General features: G+C 38.7%; 1 protein-coding gene across 2 annotated transcripts in view; it reads right to left on the bottom strand.

The window, feature by feature from the left end:
• Window positions 1–16: 16 nt before the first annotated feature.
• Window positions 17–22024, bottom strand: part of LOC131299007 (callose synthase 10) — a 46534-nt gene continuing 24526 nt past the window's right edge. The window contains exons 23-51 of one of the 2 annotated variants that reach the window (XM_058324532.1): window positions 21770–21797; window positions 20428–20525; window positions 20252–20333; window positions 19998–20158; window positions 19699–19819; window positions 17719–17816; window positions 17539–17629; window positions 17296–17456; window positions 17099–17208; window positions 15637–15768; window positions 15444–15512; window positions 15194–15362; window positions 13766–13883; window positions 12268–12387; window positions 8589–8704; window positions 8403–8486; window positions 7831–7943; window positions 6726–6778; window positions 6468–6644; window positions 6310–6357; window positions 4545–4700; window positions 4224–4337; window positions 4013–4101; window positions 3733–3891; window positions 3447–3549; window positions 2401–2520; window positions 1729–1779; window positions 1432–1614; window positions 17–658 (exon numbers count right to left, since the gene is read on the bottom strand). In XM_058324532.1, the coding sequence (XP_058180515.1) occupies window positions 422–658; window positions 1432–1614; window positions 1729–1779; window positions 2401–2520; window positions 3447–3549; window positions 3733–3891; window positions 4013–4101; window positions 4224–4337; window positions 4545–4700; window positions 6310–6357; window positions 6468–6644; window positions 6726–6778; window positions 7831–7943; window positions 8403–8486; window positions 8589–8704; window positions 12268–12387; window positions 13766–13883; window positions 15194–15362; window positions 15444–15512; window positions 15637–15768; window positions 17099–17208; window positions 17296–17456; window positions 17539–17629; window positions 17719–17816; window positions 19699–19819; window positions 19998–20158; window positions 20252–20333; window positions 20428–20525; window positions 21770–21797 (3361 nt within the window). In that variant the 3' untranslated portion in view covers window positions 17–421. The remainder of the gene's footprint in view (window positions 659–1431; window positions 1615–1728; window positions 1780–2400; window positions 2521–3446; window positions 3550–3732; window positions 3892–4012; window positions 4102–4223; window positions 4338–4544; window positions 4701–6309; window positions 6358–6467; window positions 6645–6725; window positions 6779–7830; window positions 7944–8402; window positions 8487–8588; window positions 8705–12267; window positions 12388–13765; window positions 13884–15193; window positions 15363–15443; window positions 15513–15636; window positions 15769–17098; window positions 17209–17295; window positions 17457–17538; window positions 17630–17718; window positions 17817–19698; window positions 19820–19997; window positions 20159–20251; window positions 20334–20427; window positions 20526–21769; window positions 21798–22024) is intronic. The other variant, XM_058324533.1, reaches the window with a different exon arrangement.

Here is a 22024-nt window from a genome sequence, read left to right on the forward strand (position 1 = left end):
AAAGCACAAGGAAGCAAGAAGCAACCAAAATTCGTATTCATTGCAATCCAAAAGAATCAACATAAATAATCAGCCAAAGTATTCTCCCAAACCTTCTGTACATTTGAGCATCCATGTTACTTCTCCCAACCTCCACCCCAAAATGGAAACCTAAATAAACAGTATGATACAACAAGGACTTGCAGCTCAATATCACAATCCCAACAAGTTGTAACCGCTGACCTTCTCTCCCAGAAACAAGTGGCCATCCAAATCAGGAATCAACATTAGCACATTGAGCATCCACTTTAGTTCTCCTACCCCCCACCCCAAAATGGAAACCTAAATAAAATACAATATGTACAAAAAGGACAGCTCAATATTACAATTCCGACAAGTTGAAACCATTGACATTCTCTCCCAGAAACAACAAGTGTCCAAATCAGGATTCAACATTTGCTTTGTTCCCGGCAAGGATCAGGGAGATCTCCAACCCCCGACTAAATGCTTGGTTGAAGAGTAAGCGAGACTGGAAAGTTGAAACAAATGGGAACCAAGACAATACAGCTATGGGCATAAAAATGAGCAAACCCATCCCAGCGTCGAACATTCTGGCAAATTTCCGCACTGAATCCCATAAGCCTAATCTTTTCACTATTCCCTTCCATGTCACTGCCAGCTGCATCATTACAAAAACAAAGAGTTCAAAGGAAATTAGTGCACATAAGACAAGAAGAATACAGCTGGCCCCAGATTTCAACCAGGTAACAAAAACTTAGTCCAGTACTATTTACTATTCTACTAGGCAAAGTTCAGGTCGAGAGCCTCATTAATCACCAATGCAAGAGCTACATTATCATTTGGTGGGTTCACCATCCAGTACAGAGGCCAAGGCAAGAAGGAATAACAATATTGGAATTGCATTTTGCAAAAAGAACCACAAGCATATATCATTTTTCAAGAGAAGGTACTAAGGGAAAGGAAGGAGCAATCCCCAGGGCACACAAGGGGCACAAAGCCCTAGGCTATAACTCTACGACCAAGAGTATAAAAGAAAGCAACAGTACAATAAAACCAACCATATCAGACCTCTTCCGACAGACATGTAATTTAAGGGGATTTTAGAGTTCATAGTCATAATGTAAACATCCTTGTCCGCTTCAAGCAACACTATTGGTACTGTTACCTCATATTCATAAGCTCTTGACCAACCCAGCCAAAAAAATAAGCTGCACTAGATGGTGGTTTTGATGCACAACAAAAATCTTGCTTCTTCAATTCACAATCCCTTCCAAACCCATGGAATTATTACCCTTTATTGCTCAGCTTGAAAAGTATGATGTAGTATAAAATTAACAAAGAGGTATCTCTTTCTACCCTTTTTCTTTCTCACAAAAAACTGACTACTTACAAGCATGGGGTTCAGGGAGGGTTTTTGTGTTGCAAACTTACACATAAAATGGTCCATCCAGTAGGAATAAACGCAAGGATGCTAGCGAATAGATCAGCAATAGATAAGTTTGTAAAAGCCACAACAAGAACAAGGGCAGCAACAAGTCCTAAGGAAGTAACTCCTTGCATGAACCGAATCATTAGCTGGAAATTGGTTGATTTCTTGGGGCTAAACGTGAAGATCTGTGAAATCATAGAAGATTGAAACATAAGTTGGACAAGCACTACTCAAGCAATCTTGAAAACCCAAAAAAATGAGAGGAAAGAAGACGGTAATCTTAAAGAAGGGATTCTAACCTTAAATATCATAACAATTCCAACCAGTACAACCCAAGAGAAGCCATAAATCTGGACAAGAAGAGAAATGTTTTTACTAAAAAAAGACTACATATCAACAGGAATAGATGCTGAAACCACAATTATCTGTAGACTTTAACTTCTGTTAGCATAAGCATGAGATGACCAGCTTTTTAAGAGATGTTGCGACCTGACGTCATTTATTTGTTTTCCCCGGTATATGTTCTGTACTTATCTGTACTACCATAGAATATAACAGCTACCTATCTATAATATAGCCCCTGCTTTTTGTTTCACTAGGCCTTCTGTGGGCTACAATCAGGCTATGGCTCATCCCAAATTGATTCACCTTCAGCTTTAAGCCCCTAGCGCATATGAGCTCAAATGGTCACAGAGAATCGTAAAAAAATAAAAGAATTCAATTGTCAGCAATATTTTAGAAGTCAAATTGAGATGGGCTCAGCATAAGTGCATTCAGCTTTTGGCAGTTCTGTTTTCATTGCAGGCTAAGCATATCAACAGGATGTCATTTATAAGGCATGACAGATAAAAGTACTAGAACATAAGTAGTAAGTGGTTACTCCATGGGCAAGGAGTACCTCAACTCTCACTCAGATTGAGAATCGGAGATTGAAAATATGCATCATAAGCAAGATAAGAACCAGAGTATACCGCAAGTGACGTGTCTTTTCCTTTAAGCTTTAGTTTGTAGACAATTCCATATTGGAATATTAAAAACCTCAAGCTTAAAATTGTCTCTAATATCCGGCCTCTCAATGTTTGGATATGTATCTGCAATAGAAATTAAGTCTCAATAAAATAGGTTAAGAAACAGGAGCAAGCAAAAATCACAGATTTTTATCGACAAGATCAAGGTTGACAAATCGAGAATCAAATCAAATAATGAGTCGCTCCGATTCGGCCATGAGTTCTATAATGAATGGAAACATATGTTTATTGATTAGGGTAACAAAAATATATATTATAAATGAAAGTTTTAGACCTAAATCAATAAAGCTTCTTCTAAATGACGAGTTAATAATAATGCGGAGTAATAGGTAAGCTGTTTTTACTGCAACTTCCAAGAGATGAGGATTTGTGAATCCTACTTAATAGTCCTTTTTTTTGGGAAAAAGAGTTAAAAGTACAAAACAAACACTTAAAAGGTCTATAGGGTGGTTGTATTCCATTTTTTCTTCGTCATTTTTTATTCACTCTCCTTGTAATAAATCTCTCTTTCTTATTACCTATAATACTGAAAAAGGAGAAACATAGACAAAAGATGGCTTATAAAGATACAAAAAAACCTTTAAGAAAATAGTTTGAACCCTTTTCCAACAAAAAAAAAAGCAAAAACCCTTTTCCAACAGCAAAAAAAGCAAAAAAGGAGTCAAAAATCAATTTAGGAAATTTTAAGTGAATCGAAAAATTCACCTATTCGGATGACCGATTCAATTACAATTCACAGCTATTTTCGATTTAGGCAGCCTACTTGTATCGATTACGAATCGTATTGAATCGTACGATACGAATCGTGGATCGTATTGATTCTAACAACTATGGACAAGATATAACTGCTAAATTCAAAGTGGAAAATAAAAGGTCTACACTTCAAAAATATACAGAACAATTAGGTCATCTAGAATAGAAAAGCGATGTCAAACAGACACATTTGGAAAGCATTGACTACATAGGCGTGCATAGGCATCTCTAATAACCTGTTCTTCATCCCACCAAGATTCCCAGCTATGTTCTCCCTTCACCCCAACACCACCTTTGTACAGAAGCCAATTGGTCCAATCATCAAAGTCCTCGACGGTTCTGTTCATGACACCAGAGAATTAGGCCTGCTAAACATGGATGAAATCCACAAAAACTGCACAATATACATCTCCAAAATGGGGAAAAGTATAATATATATGTTCAAGAATGCACAATTCAAAACCATGGCGAATTCATTTCGTAGAATAAACAGTACAGAAGATGGAATATGTCTAAACTTACTTTTGCCACTCAAAACCGGAGGGATTAAAGATATAAGGAGCAAACAGCCATGAGATGACAAGGATCCAACTGCTAAGGGTTACGAGAACATAAGAAACAGCACCTCCCTTCGTGTATCCATAAGCAATGTAACATATCAGCAGCAACGCCACTTCCAGACTGCAAGAGAAAAGAAATAACAAGTTCGGTATTGACCTTTCACAAATACCCCATCCATTAGCTGCCAATGTAGTATGTCTAGAAAAAGAAACCATTATCATTCAATAAAATATTCACTCACGCCTTGACAAAATGACTTCTTGAGTAAAGCCTGTAGTTATCAGCAAACTTTATGTGACGGACAACAAAGCCTCTACCGGTTGCTCGGTACTGCAGATGACATTTCACAATGCAAATGTAATCAATTAATTCCCAACCCCCCCCCCCCCCCCCCCCCCATTAAAAATCTGTTCAAGCTTCCTGATTTATGATATACGATAGGATTGGCATACCTTTGCGCCACCATGGAGGATAGTACGCCCAAAATAATGAGTTCTAGTTCCTAACGAAAAGGTGAAAAAGACTGAACATAGCTGAAGCTGCATCGTAATAAAGCTGAACACAGCCTGCAAGTACGTTATACCATTGAAGAAGATAAAAATGGCAGAATATAGCACTATGTTAACAATTACATTCAGCTTATTAACACTTTGACAAGATAGTTCAATAGAAAGATGAATAAAGGATTTAGATGTTTGATACAAAATGAAGCCAACCAAACACTCATGGGAAAGGAAATCTGGTCATAGTTTGTCAAAATTAGATGGACCAACCTTCAGCAATCCCAGTTCAAGTACGAAACCCACTACCATTGGCACTGCAGTGAAGACTCCAATCTGGACCAAAAATTGAGCATTTAAAGCTGCATTCAGTGAAGTATTACCCAGAGCAGCAAGCCGCGCAAGTCCACGATCAACTCCAGAGAAAGCCTGAAAGATTTAGAAGTAAATCTATGGTTAAAATCTGAAGAGGGATGCGCTATCTGCCATACCAGACCAAAAAAGAGTCCTCCAATAGCAGTCCAATGGAAAGGCTCTTCAGAAACGATATAGAGACCTAAGCTCAAGATTTATATGAAGCTAAGGGCAAACTACCCAACTGAATGTTTGGAAAAAGGCACGAGGCAGCAATTCTTAATTTAAGAGCTTCATTCTTTGTTACCAAAATAAAGGGGGGAATGAATCCCTCATGTTAGTAGACGGTTAAATATCTCAGCAAGATTGAGATTGGCTTATTTTAGTCCATGGAGGAGGCAGAGACACCCCTGCAGCCCTACACAGGTCCACCTTAGTCTTGGCACACTTGAAACAAAAATGCAAAATACACAGAAATTTCAAAAAAGCCCTTAGCTTCAAGAGCTATATTCATTGGTATCCGACTCAACTTATTCACTTCGGTAAACAGATTTTTCATCTACAGAGTTACAATTCATTAATACTTTGATGAAACCTCTTCCTCGAACTCCAGGGTACTGATGCAGTTTTGATAGCTCTAGTTCAAGTAACTCAGCTAGAATCTTATTATCCAGTATATTAGCATGGCCTCTACTTGATCACCTGATCACCATTGATAAAAAACGTGGCGTCAAACTAAATAGAGGATAACGGATAAAGTGTTATGAGTTCACTTCTAAAGGCATGAGTTGAAATTTCAAAATTCTTATCCAGGTTATGGCTCACCGCACTTTTTTTGTAGGTGTATAAAAGACTAAAAGTAAGCCTGTCAGATGCCAGATTTTCAGATGTGTGACGAGGAATCTTGGTAGCCAGTAACATCATGGCATCATCCTTTTTGCTTGTTTTTCTTCGACAAGTTGATAGCCAGTAGACAACAAAAGTTACAGTTATTATAACGTCCCAACGTTTGAGCTCTTGCCACAAAATGAAAATCTAAGGAAAACATGTCCAACAAGGACAAACTGGAGCATGCAAAAAAGCGTGGTCAAGCCCACATATACCTTTTGACTTTTGAGAGCCACAACCCGAAGAAATTATGAACACAGTAGCTAAAAAAATAACCACCTCCTCCTGATTAACCTTTGGAGCAAGCAGTGAATGTAACTCTTTCAAATAATTGGTTTCAAGATTGGGTTCACGTCTCTACACATTTCTTAACTCTTTCCATGTTACTTTCTTTTGTTTGTACTTTGTCGGTTGTCATCGTTCTGTTTGTTCTACCATTTGTTTCCCCAGGTGCAAGCCAGGGAGGACATGAGCCAGAGCCAATAACACTGCCAACTTTATCCTTTAACACCAAAACACATCCTGACTTAGAATCACACTACCTAAGCAAGCGTAAAACATTGGATGTGTTTGGCCAACTTATGGAGGAGAGAGAGTCCAAGGCACTACTGAGAGGACATGTTATTAAAGTTACAAGCGGAAGTATTGAGAATGCAGACGGGGTAATCGTCAACTACAAGCATTTCACACAAACGAAATAACGTAGCAAGCACATACAGCGAATCTGCAAGTGAGAAAAATAACAAACAATTAAAAAGGCAAAATGACAAGGCAAGCTTGAAGTAAGCCAAATTACCAGGTAGACCCTTCCGTATAAGAAAAAATATACTGTAAGCACTGTCATCTGCAATCAAACAATAATGTCATAAAAAAATCCAAGAAATTGGCCCGCCCAATACCACAAATCATTATGGATGATAAAGGAGGAACACAAAAAAGGAAAGGATTTGGTACCATTGTGCAGACGTAAAAACCAACAGTTGTGAAGAAGAAAGAAAGCATCCTAAAGAAGTCGAAAAGTTGACCAAGCCTGTATATATCCCTGCTCAGAACTTGCTCTCCATTCCCACCGGCAACTTTACCTTCAAATAGGGCAATCTGGTTCAACCCAACATCTCTGCCCTTTCCAACCTGCATTAAGAAGCAGGTTTTCAAGACCCCAACAACATATTAATGATGACCAAAACATGTATAAATTACTATACAACGAACCTGAATGTATTCATGGTGCGTAATGTTTCCCTGCCTCAATGTGGAATTAAACCCTGGAATAGTCTTATGGATATCAGGAAAAAGTGAAAACAAGAGACGTATAGGAATATTACGTCTTCTAAGGAAGCCAGTATTGTAAATGAAAAAGTCACGACATGGGACTCCTCACTTTTTCTGACATCTAAGATTATCATTGAAGCCCACTCTGAAAAAATCCGATATTTCATTCCCCATATTTTAATCAGTTAAAGAAATTAGAAAAGGATGTGTGCCCATAATTGCTCATACTATATAGCTGCAAAAGAAATTGCATGCACAAAACTCTAGCCCTGCAAAAGGCCGGTTATGATAGTATCTAAGTTCTAAACATCATCCAACCAGACTCGGACACAACCTGAAAATTAAACACGGCTTTCCTAGATAGATTCAAAAACAGAGCAAGTAAACTACACAGGAATCTTCCCTTGTCTTCATGTTCAACATTCTGTAAGGAGAGGGTATCCAGGCATGTAATCAAATCTGAATTTGTGTCGTACAAACTGCATCCCAGATGCCAACCTCATAAACCTAATAACTACTAAAGAGTTTCTTCATTACATTCGAGATTCCAACGAAAATAACTGCAAAAAAACTACCCCGATTGCAGACAAGATAGCATGCTTGCCTAAAGCTGTGGGCACAACTTTTAGAAAGGCGTGCATCCATAGTTCTTTGGAATGTGAAATACCAATGACATGGTCTGCCATCAAATTTGAATAAGAACAGGGAGAACTGTGATCTCTCAGGATTGCATGAACAGATGCTTTAAAAAGGCATTTTTTTATGCCAAAAGCTAAATACATTGCCAGCTACAAATGACAGCCATTGCTCAAGGTCAGACACCCCTAATAACACAAAAAACATTCGGGAGCTACTACTTCAAAAGGTCGTAAGAGTCAATAAAGCACGTCCTTCTTTGGGTGACTGAGCTTAGAGAAGAGGTAACAGTAGCTTATTGTGACGTTATAGGTTTCATTAGCCTCCTTACACCACAATGTCTAATGCTGCCAGACAATTCTGAATGGATTACGACACATAAGAGAGTAACAGCTTCCATCATTCTTACCTGCATAAATATCTTCACTGATATTAATGACACGTGACGCCTTACTAATGCCACCACGCGATATATGAAAAATTCGATCAAAGACATCTGGATGTCCATAGTGCATACGGACTCTGCAAAATACATAGTTGACAAAGAGTGATTAAATTCAACATCCACGGCACAAATACGCGACCGTAGACAAGATAAAGTGATAAACTACCCAGATAAACTTTCCGTCATCCATCCCTGATAACCATGACACATCCTACATGGTACACTCAACTAACACAAACGTAGAGTAATTTCTAAATGCATTTGTTACGTTAGAGCAAGTTATGGATTCACATTACGTCCCTACAAATTTCAACAGAGGGCAACATAGAACTTCCTGGATGACAAGACATGAGGCAAGGTGAATATTTTTTTGAATATTATATTACATACTGCTATTGCAAACACAATGTGTTACATTCCAGCAAATGCCCAGTGGTTTAGCATGCAAGAATTCACTCGTGAACCTGATTCCATGGATGGGAAAAAAACAATATAAGTTCAATCAGAAAAATGTCAGTTCAAGTCCAACAACTTACTTGAGTGGATTTGCTAGAACTCGCTGGCCCAAGGTCACAAAACTTGTCTCCTGATTGGACATAAACCAAGCTAAAGATGAAACACTGCGAAGATCAAATAACACACAAACAGGTAAGAGACATCACCAAGGAAACAGAAACAAGTAGGCCTATTGGGACGAAATAGAAAAATGAAAAGCACCATACCTTCCAGTAAACACATGCTCTCTAACGCCCAGAATAGTTGGAGGTCGAATGCCATGATTTGCACGGAATTCCTCAAGCAGATTTCTCATTTTCATAGCCTCCTCAAGATAGTTATCCTACACAACAATAAGGAAAATATTCCATATTAGCAAGAACCAATATACTGTCTTGTGGATTGCACATATGAAGAATGAGAAGCTAAGACGAGTAAGAAAATGTCTCTACAGGTTTTTCAACTAATCACTTAATCATATGCCACTAATTAAATCAGGCACCCTGATATATAAATAAATTGAAAACCCGCAAAAAATACGAAGTGAATTCCTGGCCATTATGACTGGTCTTGTGCTTTCTGCTAGTGATGGAAGGGGCATAAAGGTAGCATTGGGGTAATAGCGGGCAGAGGGCTGGGTCTGGCCACACAGAGGATCACTGACTGGGCTGGTAATCAAAGAGTTTGCAATAGTCGCGCCCACATTTTTTGTTGACACTATGATATACTACCACATCAGTTCAAGATAATCCTAGACCAGTATAAAGAACCCAGATTAATTTTATAATGTACACTTCTGAATTAAACTTTATCAATGGTACTATAAACCCAACTCATATCCCACCATCCCCTCTTTTCGCCATTCTACATTCCATGTTATTCCATACACAAAGTCGACATGGTATGTTCTCCAAACAGGGTCATTGATCACAGTTTTTTTTTTGCTCAGCATCATTGATCACAGTTAAGTGAAGCAACAAACCGATGAAAGAAATGAATCTACAAGCAGAGTAACCGATTCAAATATGAAACAAAACATCAACCTCCAGCCATAATCAAAATAAGATCAAGTAACCCTGTCTTTAGCTTTTGTTTTTTTGGGAAGTTATGCATACAAAAAGTAGTCTTTCATTCAACCAAAATCAGACAAAGCCCAAACATAATGAAGGAACAAAACAGAAAAGGGTAGAAAGATGTTAAGAACATGCATCCCCAAGATAAACATCTTATCCATTTAAATTAGGTTTAAAAGTTGGAGGGCAAAGAAATATAAAGAACACCCCCATGTGTCTGAGCAGTCAGAAAAAAACAGGAATAGTTGTTTCAAAATTAGACGGATATCCCAGTCAACAAAAAATATCTATACATGCAACCAATTATCCTAGGCTTGCATTCTCAGTTGGCAATCTCGTAGAAGGATGAGTTGATCGTAACAGATTTAATGAAGTCCTTTGTGGCATGTGGATCCAAAGGGATTGTGAACTGTATGACATGTAGAGTTTTTTTTTTTTTTGATCAGCAAAAAGATAATTTCATTAACTCATAACACATAAGTACAGAGATAATAGGGGCTTGGGTACACCGGCCTAACCACCCAAGACCCTCTTCTCCTAACCACACAGAGGAAACTAATTTAGGCCCAACAGGCTAAGCCCAAACTAGGAGTAAAACCCAAAAAAACCCAAAGGTTGGTAAGGAACCAACCCAACCAAAAGGAACCCAGCCCAAACAAATGGGCTAGGCCCAAAACAGCCCAAGCCAAAACCTAAACCCTAGACAAAACAGCCTCAAGACGCCAGACCACCATCGCCGGCTCCGCTCCCCCGCCATCCAAGACCCACAACCACCACCAACAGCAGCCACCAAAGCCGAAATAAGCGGCGATGCATGCTCGTGCCCACTACCGAAACAAACCAGAGCCACCAGACAACACAGAAACAGAGATGGCGACCGTCGAGAGGAGGCGAAACCTCCCACCACCGCTTCAAGCCGCAGTCAACACAAAACCCCTCATCCGAACAGCTACAAAATTCCACCTGCAAAAAGAAAACCAAACCCTAACCACAAGCTCCACCACTCCAAACACCCAGCAACGCCAACCACCAAACATCCACATCGGAACCAAAGCAATGCCCGAGCAAACACCACCTGCAGCCACCAGAGCCGAAACAGCAATGCACGCTCGCTCCAGACCACCATACAAACAGGGCAAAAGGACCACGGAATGAAAACAGCCGGATAAGGAAACGCCAGGGATGCAAAACGCCGCCAAGCCGTCAGGCGTACCGAGACGAGGCCCAAGAACCAAGTCGGAGGGGGATCGCGCATCATCGCCACCAACCACCGCCGTCGCGCCTGCTGGTTAAGAAACTGGTTACCCTCAAGAAGGAAACCGGCAGCGAAGGGCAAAACGGGAAGTAAGGAGGCAGACACAAGAAAAAGGCGAGGAAGGCCGGAGGAGGCAAAGCTCGGCTAGGGAAAGGGGGTAAACAAGGAGGGAAAACAAGAGAGGCCCAGGGGGAGGAGGGAGGAAGGCGCCTCCCCCCCCGGCGGCGGCGAAAAGAAAGAAACCCTAGAAGAGTTAGAGAGAGAGAGACGATTTAAAGAAGTCACACATCAGCAGACTTTTGGCTGGTAAGTCAGCAGTCGGAACTCTGAAGGTTTAAACTTTGAAACTCACATAATCAACCCACAGCAACCTTGCCACGGATAAAGTGATAATCAAGACCAATGTGATAATATTATTTCCTACCAACACCAGAAAAGGACAGCTTTCACCATCCCTAGTAACAGAACTGATTTCACCACACACACACACACACACAAAAAAACTGTCCACATACCCTTCCCAAAGCCCTTTCATATGAAAATAAACTGCATTAAAGACCAATCCAGCACATATTCACAAATTTTGACTTCACCACCCTTCCCATAATGTATCTTGCTTGAAAACATATCTCCAAATCCTTGTTTCAGAGAGGACTTGATATATTAAACCTCCCCATCCCAAACTGCCATCACCAAAAAGAGTACAAATTGTATCTATTCTATCAAATGTCTTTCGAACTGATTTCCAATTCCAAAGCCTTTCACATCTATTACAATTCTAAAAAATTTCTCAAGTCGCGTATGAGTTCCTGTCCATTGAGAAAGGGCATTCTTCTATCTACTGAAGACCACCATATACAACCTAGACTGCAACCTTCTTGAGTCTTCATAAAGCTCCTCCTAGAAGCCTGTTATACTACTGCTAATCTCCTTATTAGTAAAGCAGAAACCAACTTCAATCTTTAAAATACTTGCACCGTCTATGACCCTTGGCCATCTTATGTAAGAAAGTGAGTCACATCTCAAGATACCATAATATCCATCCAAGGGATCAAATGACTCGCATCACATGGCCAAATCAGTGATCACCTCTAGCACCATTCACAAGACTCTAAGTAAATCAGGCACAAAAGTACTTTGCAAAATTCCATATGACCTCCTTTTTAAATACAAGCTATGATATATAGTTCCAGCTCATACAAGCCAACAACATTATCAATCTTTTGACAACCTCATATTCTTACAATCATTCTTCATACAAAGGACTCTAAAAACCTTTGCCCTAGTAACTTTCAAAATTTAAAACAACTCAGATTAGGGAAGAGTAAAGAACAGACTCTCAGAACCCCACAGGTTTTGAGATACAGAAGCCATAACCTGGAACAGTCAAGAAATTATCCTTAACACCGCGTTGATTACTTCTCCAAAAGAAGAACTAATCACACAAAAGGAAAGCGAACAATGCGGGCCAAATTCTGCACAGTGACATATTTCGCCGTTATGCTACTGACATAAAGCATTGATTTCTGTAGGAAATTTTTTAGGAACTAAAGATGCAGATTCCAAAACCAAAGTAACCTGATTCATGTCAATGGTCTGAACAGCTTCGCCACGAGTAAAGATTATAGCATGATTTTGGTTTTCAGGCTTCCCTTCTCCAAGTTTTGGATCTCCAGGAAGTTTAATGGAAAATATCTCCTGCATAAAGATGCGGGGACTATAAGCTCCAAATATTCACCGAAAAGTTCAAATTCCAGCTCAAACAAAGATTATGGAACTAATTATAATAGTATAACTACAAAAGTGAAATAACATAGAACAAAAATAATTGACTAGTTGGAGAAAGTTCATGCATGTTGGATATTGAATAAAACTAATAATAGCATTAGACTAAAACCACCTCCAAATTTGCCAATTAGAGTGTCTATTAACACAAACAAAACCAAGACAGGTTCCAATCCTTAGTTGCAGGAAACGCCCAAAGTACTCACGCGAATCGGCGTATCTGAGACGGGAGATACGTGTTTCTGTCGAGATAGGAATGCGTTTCTCTCTGTCTTAAGCAGCAGAAGAAGAGAAGAAAAGAAGGAGAACTGTTTTTGGTCGTTCCCTGAGTTGGCTGACCTTAGTTCAATTTCAGATTTGTGGTTGCCAGAGCCACCAATTGGTGACAAAGATGATTAGCTCTGTTCAATTTCAGAATTTGGGGTTTCGATTCTGATTGATAAAGCACTTTTGTTTAGGGCTGAGAACTGAGACACACACATATGTATATACATTTATATATATATCTCCCAGTTTTACACTTTTTACACTATAATTATAAAGTAATTTAGTTTGACACTCTATTGTTATCTTCTGATTGTTTAGTATTTCAGTTTTATCCCTAACAAACATAAACAAATATTATTTACCCTAATACTTTATAAATTCATTTAATAATTCAACTGGAATGTCAAATATTAATTAATATAACATACATAGGCGCTCCCAAACTCAGGAGCTTCTAGGTGCCCTCACTTCCCCGCTCCCGCTTCGAGCAACTAAGTTCCAATCAGCTGGAGTCGGCTACATGAATTCTTTTTTACCATTTGTATTTAGATTCACGTTACTGTGCGAAGGATTAGACCATAAGCATGATAGCCAATGCTTCCCAGCCATCAGGATGCACCATGCAAGTTTTGTTTTCTTTCAGATGCGTACTTCACTCATACACAACAATGATAAGGATAAGAATGAATAAAAACGACAAGAACATGAAGATAGTTGTGAATGGAGCAAACGGTCCCCAGACTTTTTTATAGTTTTAAATCTCAACTAAATTGCCATCAATGGATTAAGCTTAAGCTTGATATAGTTGAAAAACATTCTTCCCTTAACCATCAAGCAAATACCTGCTATCTACCTCTTTTCAGTACTAAAGTATGATACTGAACAAAAATAACAACGGCGATCGAGTAAAAATAACCAATTATTCAGGTCTACTGCTGCATTAAATGAATAAGACATAGAAAGTAGAAAGATAAGCGGAATAAGAAAATATGCAGAGCACTGGTCACTGAGTAAAGTTTCATACCTGATCTTTCCCATTTATATCAGCTTTAACAAGCTTTGAATAGAATTCCTTTGAAATCGTTCCATCAGCTGCAGCAATCTCTTCAGCGTGTATGAAAGCAACTCGCAGTGCCTCATTCCTGAAAACACATAACAACCAATACATGGTAAACCACTGGTTCTGAATTGGTAGCAAAAGGTAATCAACTATAACTACTCATCACACAAGGTCCATTCATTTTTGGAGTAAGTTACTGCCAGGCATCAGCAACACCAGGAACTACTCAAGTCCCAATATCCCTTCATTACTCCTTGACATGTAAACGCTGCGAGGAGCCGAGGATCCCTCTTTAAAGAACAAACATGTGTATTTAGTATTTACATATAGCAAAAGAGAGAGAGTCCGCTGGGGTCAGAGAAGTATGCTCTCTTTTCATGATACGTACTTGCAGATCCCTGCCTCCCGACTTGGATGATCTGCAGCAATCAAGTCTTCCTTCACATCTCATACCAAGCTTAAAACTCCAAAATAGAGAATGGATGTAACATATTGAGGGAAGATTTTGTAATTTATCCCTTCTTTTCTTTACTTTTTGTACTTTATGGGGGAATCTTGGAGGGATACATCGTCCTTTTTAGAGATTTGGACTACAAAATGGAGGTGTAGTCGCCATTTTTGGAGACCTAAAAGTAAATTTGGAGACCAAACCTCTAAAAAAGATGATGGGTCCCTCCAAGATTCCCACCATAAAAGTACAAAAAGTTAAGAAAAGATGGGAGAAATTATAAAATCTCCCCTCAATATGTCACATCCATTCTTTATTTTAGAGTTTTCGAGTTTGGTAAGAGATGCTCTTACTATTTTCCAGTTCCGTCTCATGCTCCTCGTCCGTCAGATTTTCCAGTTTACTAATCCTGTCAGCGTTGATGCTCCTAAGTCCTAACTATCAACTCTATTTGCCTGATAGCCAGAATTAGGTTTCTTTTGCTTTGGTAGCTTCGACCGCCCCCAAGTAGAACTGTGATTCTATCTCAATGGGAGAGCAATTCTAGTAAAGTTCTTGCTCTTAATGTTTTGGAGGCAATCCCACCAACTAATATAAATGATTGATTAAATCTAATGCCACAAGTTTTTAATCATGACCACTATCTTTTCCCTACCATTTCTTTTATTTGCAGTACAACCTGCAAGATAAATTAATTTTGCCTGCACTACATTATTTAAGGCTCATGCACTTCAGATGAGAAGCCTGTGCACCTAGTAACCTCATTGCTCCCGTCCCTAAGGCCATGGATCCACTAGCCTAGCCTTCAAGATCCCATCGGAATAGAAGATCAAATATGTAACTCTTAATTGACCCTTCAAACACCAATGTGACTAAGACCACAAAGGAATTAAGTAACACAAACTTAAACAAACAAAATGTCAAAAGTTAATATTGAATAGTACCTCTGCAACAAAAGTGCAATATCAGCCGCCTCCGGAGCCTTCCGCTGCTTTTGTTGCCCATAAATTTGGCAAGAGACTACATAAGTGAACTTTATATCAGCTTGTGCCCGTGCTTCACGTGACAACTCAAAACCTTCTGTTGTTAGGAAGTTTGATTGAGAGTAACCCTCTGTAAATGAAAGATACAATGAGTAAGAATATGTATGGATTTACAGAAAGGAGGATCACAAGAATTCACAAAATTAAATACCTCCAAGTGACCTATTCTCCAAAAAACTCTGGAGCATTAACGCCCTTCTATAATACATCATGCCACGCACTGGAACATTAGAGAAATGTAGAATAATAAATACCTATTTCCCAAAGGAACTAAAATTGAACGTAAACAAGGTTTTCATATAAGATCCAGGGAGCAATGCAAATGAGTATTGACACAATCTAACCTGTCCTAGCTAATGTCTGTCCTCGATAAGATGCCCAAAACCGAAGCTCCAAGGAATCACGAGAGTTTTCTTGAAGTTCTGCATCCCCACTATCTCCTCGACCGATCCGTTCCAAAAAATTATCCCATTCATCTAAAATAAAAACAGTACACAATAAATAGAAATAAGTTCTGCAAAGATGTAAATCTGAGAGATCATTCCATGGAACATCAATGGCGAAGCAATAGGGCCCCACAACAAGCAGGGAGATGTAGAACACTAGACGTGAAGAACCAATCTTCTAAGTCTTTTCTCTCGATCAAACCATTGTCCAAAACTAAACAATGGGTACACATTGTAATAGAGGCATCACGACAAGGAAATATTGACAATGTACGCAAACTATTCCTACTAAACAAAACACTGAAGTAGTCAAGCAGAGACAACTTTGAGATGCTTTTATCTTTGATCTGAAGGTGTCCATCACCTACCCATTTCTAACCTCGTATTCCAACGAATTCACCAGCATATATATTACTGGTTGCCACAAAGAGGAGTCTTATCTCAACGGCTACGCCAGCATATATACTGGTGGTCACAAAAAGGAGAGAGAGAAATGAACAATTTTCCACTGATCTCTTCTAATTATTTGGTACCACATTTTCCGTTCTGTTATCTAAACGACGACATTAAATCTCTGGAAAATGAACTCAATATCCGAACGTTAGACTTGCTTGACATTTCAATCTTTGTGCATATTGACGTTTTGCCATACCGGTGGTGGTACCTCCTGCGGATTCTGCCTCAGTAGCTACCTTTGCTTATGGTCAATCTCGCTGCTGTCTTCCCAGAGACGGATGGTGAGTATCAATATATCTCTTTTCCACCTAGGTCAAAGGGCTATGCCGCTATATATGCTACACCGAAGTATGCTCCTAGGTCTAGTTGCCACTCCCAGACTCTGCATTGCTAAAATGCATTACTTCTCTTTAGTTTTCTTTACTTATTTTTCAATCAGCAAGTTACTAAAATAACTAGCAGAAGAGTACAAGAAAGGAGGAAAAAAAGTCCAACAAGAAAAGAAATAGAATAATCTCACACTTACAAAAAGTATTCTCCTACCAAAATTAGAAAGGTTCGAAAGGTACAGGTCCAAACTGATTTCGTTTCATTTATGGTTCGCAAATTATATTTTCCGTGTTCGTCACGTGTTTTGAGTCCGAGTGATGGCTTACGTGTCAAAAGGGTATGCGATTCTAAAAATATAAATGTAATATACACAACTTTAAACGAGTGATCCAGAGATGTTATGGAGAGTAACTGATGAGTGTCGGTGTTAGACATGGACACACCAACTTCTCAGAAGTATCTGAGCTTCTCAGCCACAACCCACAACCAACAAAAGAAAGAAGCATTTCTATCAGGCTTAAAATTTAAGGAGAGGGACCGATAAGAAAAAGAATTCAACCACTGAGAAGAATACCTGGATAAATCTTCTGAAGATAGAAAAGAGTAGAAATCCCATCCTCGTTTTCAACGCGCAACTCAGAGGAACTATAAAGGACAGTTTCACTGTAGTACGGGGTGAAGACACTGCACACAAACAAAACTAAATGATTACAACGGTATTGTGAAATAACAAATGAAAAGTCAGTATGGACGTATTCTGAAGATATGCACCAGAATGGCATCATTTCAGAAACTGGCTTTGCAGTAGGCATATCCATGAACAACGAATTTGTGAAAAACTCCAATCTTCTTCTTGCTTCAAGATTTTTTGGAATATTTACTGCAGAATCCTTTACTGTAAGAAGCAAGTGCAGCCGCTTCACCTGCTCCTTCTGCGACCAAAAAACCCCCCAAAATAGCTTTAGCAAATCCAAACAACAAACTAAGTAATTACAAAAATTGCATTATTCTTACAATTTCGGGATCATTAGGCCATTCTATCCTAGAAAAAAGTCGTCCTTCATTTCTTGCCCTTAATAATATATTCCATGTATCAAGCTGCTCCCTGAGGATTAAATTATACACAGCTTTAAACAAAGTAAATAACCAGTTCCAAATAAACTTTGCAAAGAATAATTTCCAGGTAAACAATACCTTAAATCAGATGAAAGCAGATCATGTGTAACAACCTCATAAAGATCATAAACGGCTTTTGCAGCACCTCTTGCAAGTTCAGGAGTTTCATTCCGTGTCTGTCACAATATTTTTGTTAACATTCAATTAACTAACAGCATCGTTATAGAAAACACAATATTTTTTGTTAACGTTCGATTAACTAACAGCAAGTTTATAGAAGATGAAACAGAAAAAGAATCCTCTGAAAATTTCAGCAACAATACCCTACAATAGCAACAGCTTCAACTAGAGGCAAAGTATCACTCAAAGACATAGATAAGCAAAATCCAAAACCAATCACCAACAAGGAATAAGGAATTTGATTCTTCTTTTTAACAACAAAAATCCTAGTATGATAGCAAAAGGTCGACTCAAGATCGAAGAAAAGGACAAGCATTGCTTCTCTCGCACATGATGTAACATAATGGAAATAAAACAGCCAATTTTTGAAACACACAACACTGGAACTGGAATGCATCAGTGAACTCCCAGTATTAGTTCAATACCTTACCAATGCTAATGTGACTAGAGTTGTGGGGAGAGAGAAAATTGTAATCTAAGGCATCACAACCTTGCATAGCAAGTAAATACCAGAGACAACAGGGTCCAGCCCGGTAAATGATAGCTGAATAGGTCCAGGAATTGTCGGTCAGAGTGGCCAGTGCGTTAGAACTTGAATAAGGTGACTGGAGACGGGTTAGTCATTAGTGACTCACATTAAAAAAGTCAAATACAGATTGTAAACCTAACAAGCAGAAAACACATTTAATAAAGCTGGAAAAGTACAACAATGTATTAGGCCCACAGGCAAGACGGCCAATAAAGGTGGAAGACTCTACAGATGTCCTGAAAAAAGAAGATTTAAATGCTTCACATTTTGCTCCGCATGTCCAACAACCAGTGATTGGAGATTCCCAAACTTCATATCAACAACCAAGTTACTATCAACCTTATAAGGCAAAAGCTCAGGTCACTATGAAGACAACTAGCTCTATGCAGAGCAATGCAAAATGAATTGGATGTCTTCCTTATCAGAAAGACAGAAACAATACATATACATAGGACAAAGGTTTCATGAGAGAAGTATACTAATTTCTCAGAAACATAGGTGGGCAGTATGTTTTCCTTGTCAAAAACAGAACATACACTTAGGTACCATACGAAAAGTATATACACAAGTATCATATGATCAATAAAATCTTTTCGATTACCTGTGGTAATCTCTGCAATAACCATGACAGCGTCCAATAAAAATGAAATAATATACTGCCCTCTATGGTTCAAAACCACAACCCCAATAGCAAGGCACTGTTACACTAGTCCATGCTTATTTAAACAGTAAGATTGTCTATGAATCTTGGAGTACGGATGAGTTTGTCCAAGGAAAGAAAAAGGATATAAAACCCCAATAAGTAATTCAGCTTCTTCATATCATTATCTTCTATAGTTAGCCTTTACCTTTCCCCTGCCTTCCATATCCAACAACTCAAGTACACAATCTGATGGATCATGCCTGCAGGACAGTACCGCTGACTAACTCCCCGCATTGCACTCATAATTACTGAACTACCACCCCCACCCAAAAAAAAGAAAAGAAAAAAGAAGCAACCCTTCATCTGTCTTTACAACAAACAAGCCCTGCTAGTATTTAACTACCGAAAATTAGGAGAAAAACTATCAATGAAGCCATTGAAAGTGGAAACTTAAAATTAAATCATTAAGCAGCAGATTGACAAAGTATAAAAAATCTTCCCGGTGTTTTCCTGTGGAGGGACAAAGGGCACAGAGGCATTTTGCAAACAATAAAATGAAGATAACAAAAGCAAATAGAGGGGTTCGCAGCTCAAGTCAAGCTCTCATCACTTCAGATCTCAACCAAGAAAAGAAGGAAGAAAAGATGGCTGTAAAGGTATTTTTTATTCCAAATGAAAAAATAAGTTGAATCTCAACAATAATTACCAGGAGCCCAGTCAATGCTGTGAACCTTGAGAGGACCAGTGGAAGCTTTTTAAGAACTAATGTTATAACAAGTGAACCCTCCAATATACTACTATTGATTTCACGAAAGATCCTTTCAACCCTGTCAAAAAAAAAGAGGTTATGAAAAGACAAATGTAACTGTAGTCTGTAATTAAGCATACCGCTATACATGAGATATAAGAAACATCTATTATAACTACACATGCATATATTATATCTGACACTAAAGCATCAGAGTAACTATTTAAATAAATTCCCTAGTTTTAAGTGATTCATACCAAAGTCTGCCTTCGCCATCAACCAAGGAATGTAAAATCCGTTCAACACTGTAGAAGCACTCCTGAACAGCATATGCCATATATTCATCCCTGCAAATTCTATTCCAAAGATCTGCTTGTGTATCTTTGCAGTCCAAAGCTAAATCAACTGCCAACAGGATCTGTAACAGTATATGGTATCACTAAGTATACAAGAGGCTAACACTACAATGTTAGCAATTATGTAAGCTAAGTAAACTATTAGCTGGTTGCACCTTACTGCTCAGGAGAAACAAAGGCCATTGCACTAATCTCAGATTCCCACTGTTGCTAGGCATAGAAAGCAAGTCCTTCTCCCTGAAAATTAAAATCAACCCAATTACCACAAACTCAAATAGAGAACTACGCATAGACATAATTTCTGAATATGAGTACCAGATTTCAGCATTACCTAGTACTGATAAAATCTTCCTCGCGCAAGCTTTTAATTATCTCATTCCAAAATGGGGAAAATATGGCTGCATTAATCTTGTTGCTATCTTGTGAAACCTGAGACAAAATGTTGTTCTTTTATCACCAAAATTTAGATTTGGATAATACAGAAATGAATGAATTTCTCATATCCCTCGAGCATTCAAATAAGGCTACCATGCTTAGATATGTGTCAATAAGTTGATACCCATTGGGATAAATTGGTGCGCACACACTTTGTCAAACTAAACTGCTCGAGGAATATGACCTTGCCAGGTGATACACCTTGGACGGTAAGAAAGGTCTTTCAAATTAAGAGACTTGGAGAATACTTTGAAAGGGGGACGAGAGAAATGGCAAGCAGTTGTACTAATTGTGGCGAAAGGGGGACGAGAGATTCATTCCAGAATCGTTTATGGAGATGGGTGGAGTATATTTTCTCTTATTTTGAAAGGTTATGTGTTAGGTAATGGTTGGTGTAAAGGGCGTAATGTTGGATCTTATGCACAGGTGGCAGCGGTGCAGGGTCTGTAAAGTGGAGGCAGCTGACTTGGGCCCACTCTGAACCCACCTCAAATTTTAAGGGCTGTTCATTCTATGTGCCTGCAGAGTAGAACAGCCATGCAAAGAAGTAGCTTCATCAAACATCAATAACAGGTTGAGTCAATAGCTTTCGCCTTTAAGCACGGCAAGGCTTACAAACCATTCAACTACTCCCTCCGTCCCAATTTGTCTGCTCATTAGAGGAATTCTCCCAATTTATTAACTCAAAGGTTTTGGGTTGAAAAGTGCATAGATTTCTCAAAATACCCTTACGAACAGTACAATTACTTTAATAGTTGTGTTAGAATCTTACACTAAAAGGGTATAATTGGAACTTTGCCTTTTTGGTGGTTTCTAATTGTGGAAAATTGCATACAATTTGGGACAGGCCAAAAAGGAAACTCAAGCAAACAAAATGGGACGGAGGGAGTACATCAATATGAATGTGAACATAGGATAGAGTCATCAGACTAAGTTTTTGTACGGATATTCAACTCGACGGATCTCGCAAAGAACAGTTTGGATCATGAGAGGTGGGCCAGAGTAGGCCAAATCACCAGCAGCCAGATGGCAATCTGCCAAAAAGTCTGATCCTTAAACTAATGTATTTTTTACAACTGCGAAATGAAGGCATTAAGGGATCAACAACTTTACTGAATCAGATGGGAAACCCATCTATGACAACAAAAGAAGGGAATAACGTGTAACCAAGAACATCAATGGAAAAATTCATGATCCGGACTCTAAACGTCAAGTTTTGATTTGAAGAGATAACAAACCTGAGATGATTGTACATTGAAGGGCATCCTGTAGGAGCAGAGTACAATTGTCATAAATCGACGATAATAGAAGATAAAGCAAAATATCAAAGCACTTACTATCCATAACCCAAACAAAAAGTTGAAATAAGCAAGATAAACACCAATGCCCAGTTTCCTAAGTACTGGTGATTTTCTGCTAAGTGCAATCTTAGAGCATCTCCAATGGGTTTGGCATCAAGTGCTCTAGCGGTGTGTACTAGGAACAATCATATA

The sequence above is a fragment of the Rhododendron vialii genome, chromosome 8a (genome assembly GCF_030253575.1).
Source record: "Rhododendron vialii isolate Sample 1 chromosome 8a, ASM3025357v1".
Lineage (NCBI taxonomy): Eukaryota > Viridiplantae > Streptophyta > Magnoliopsida > Ericales > Ericaceae > Rhododendron > Rhododendron vialii.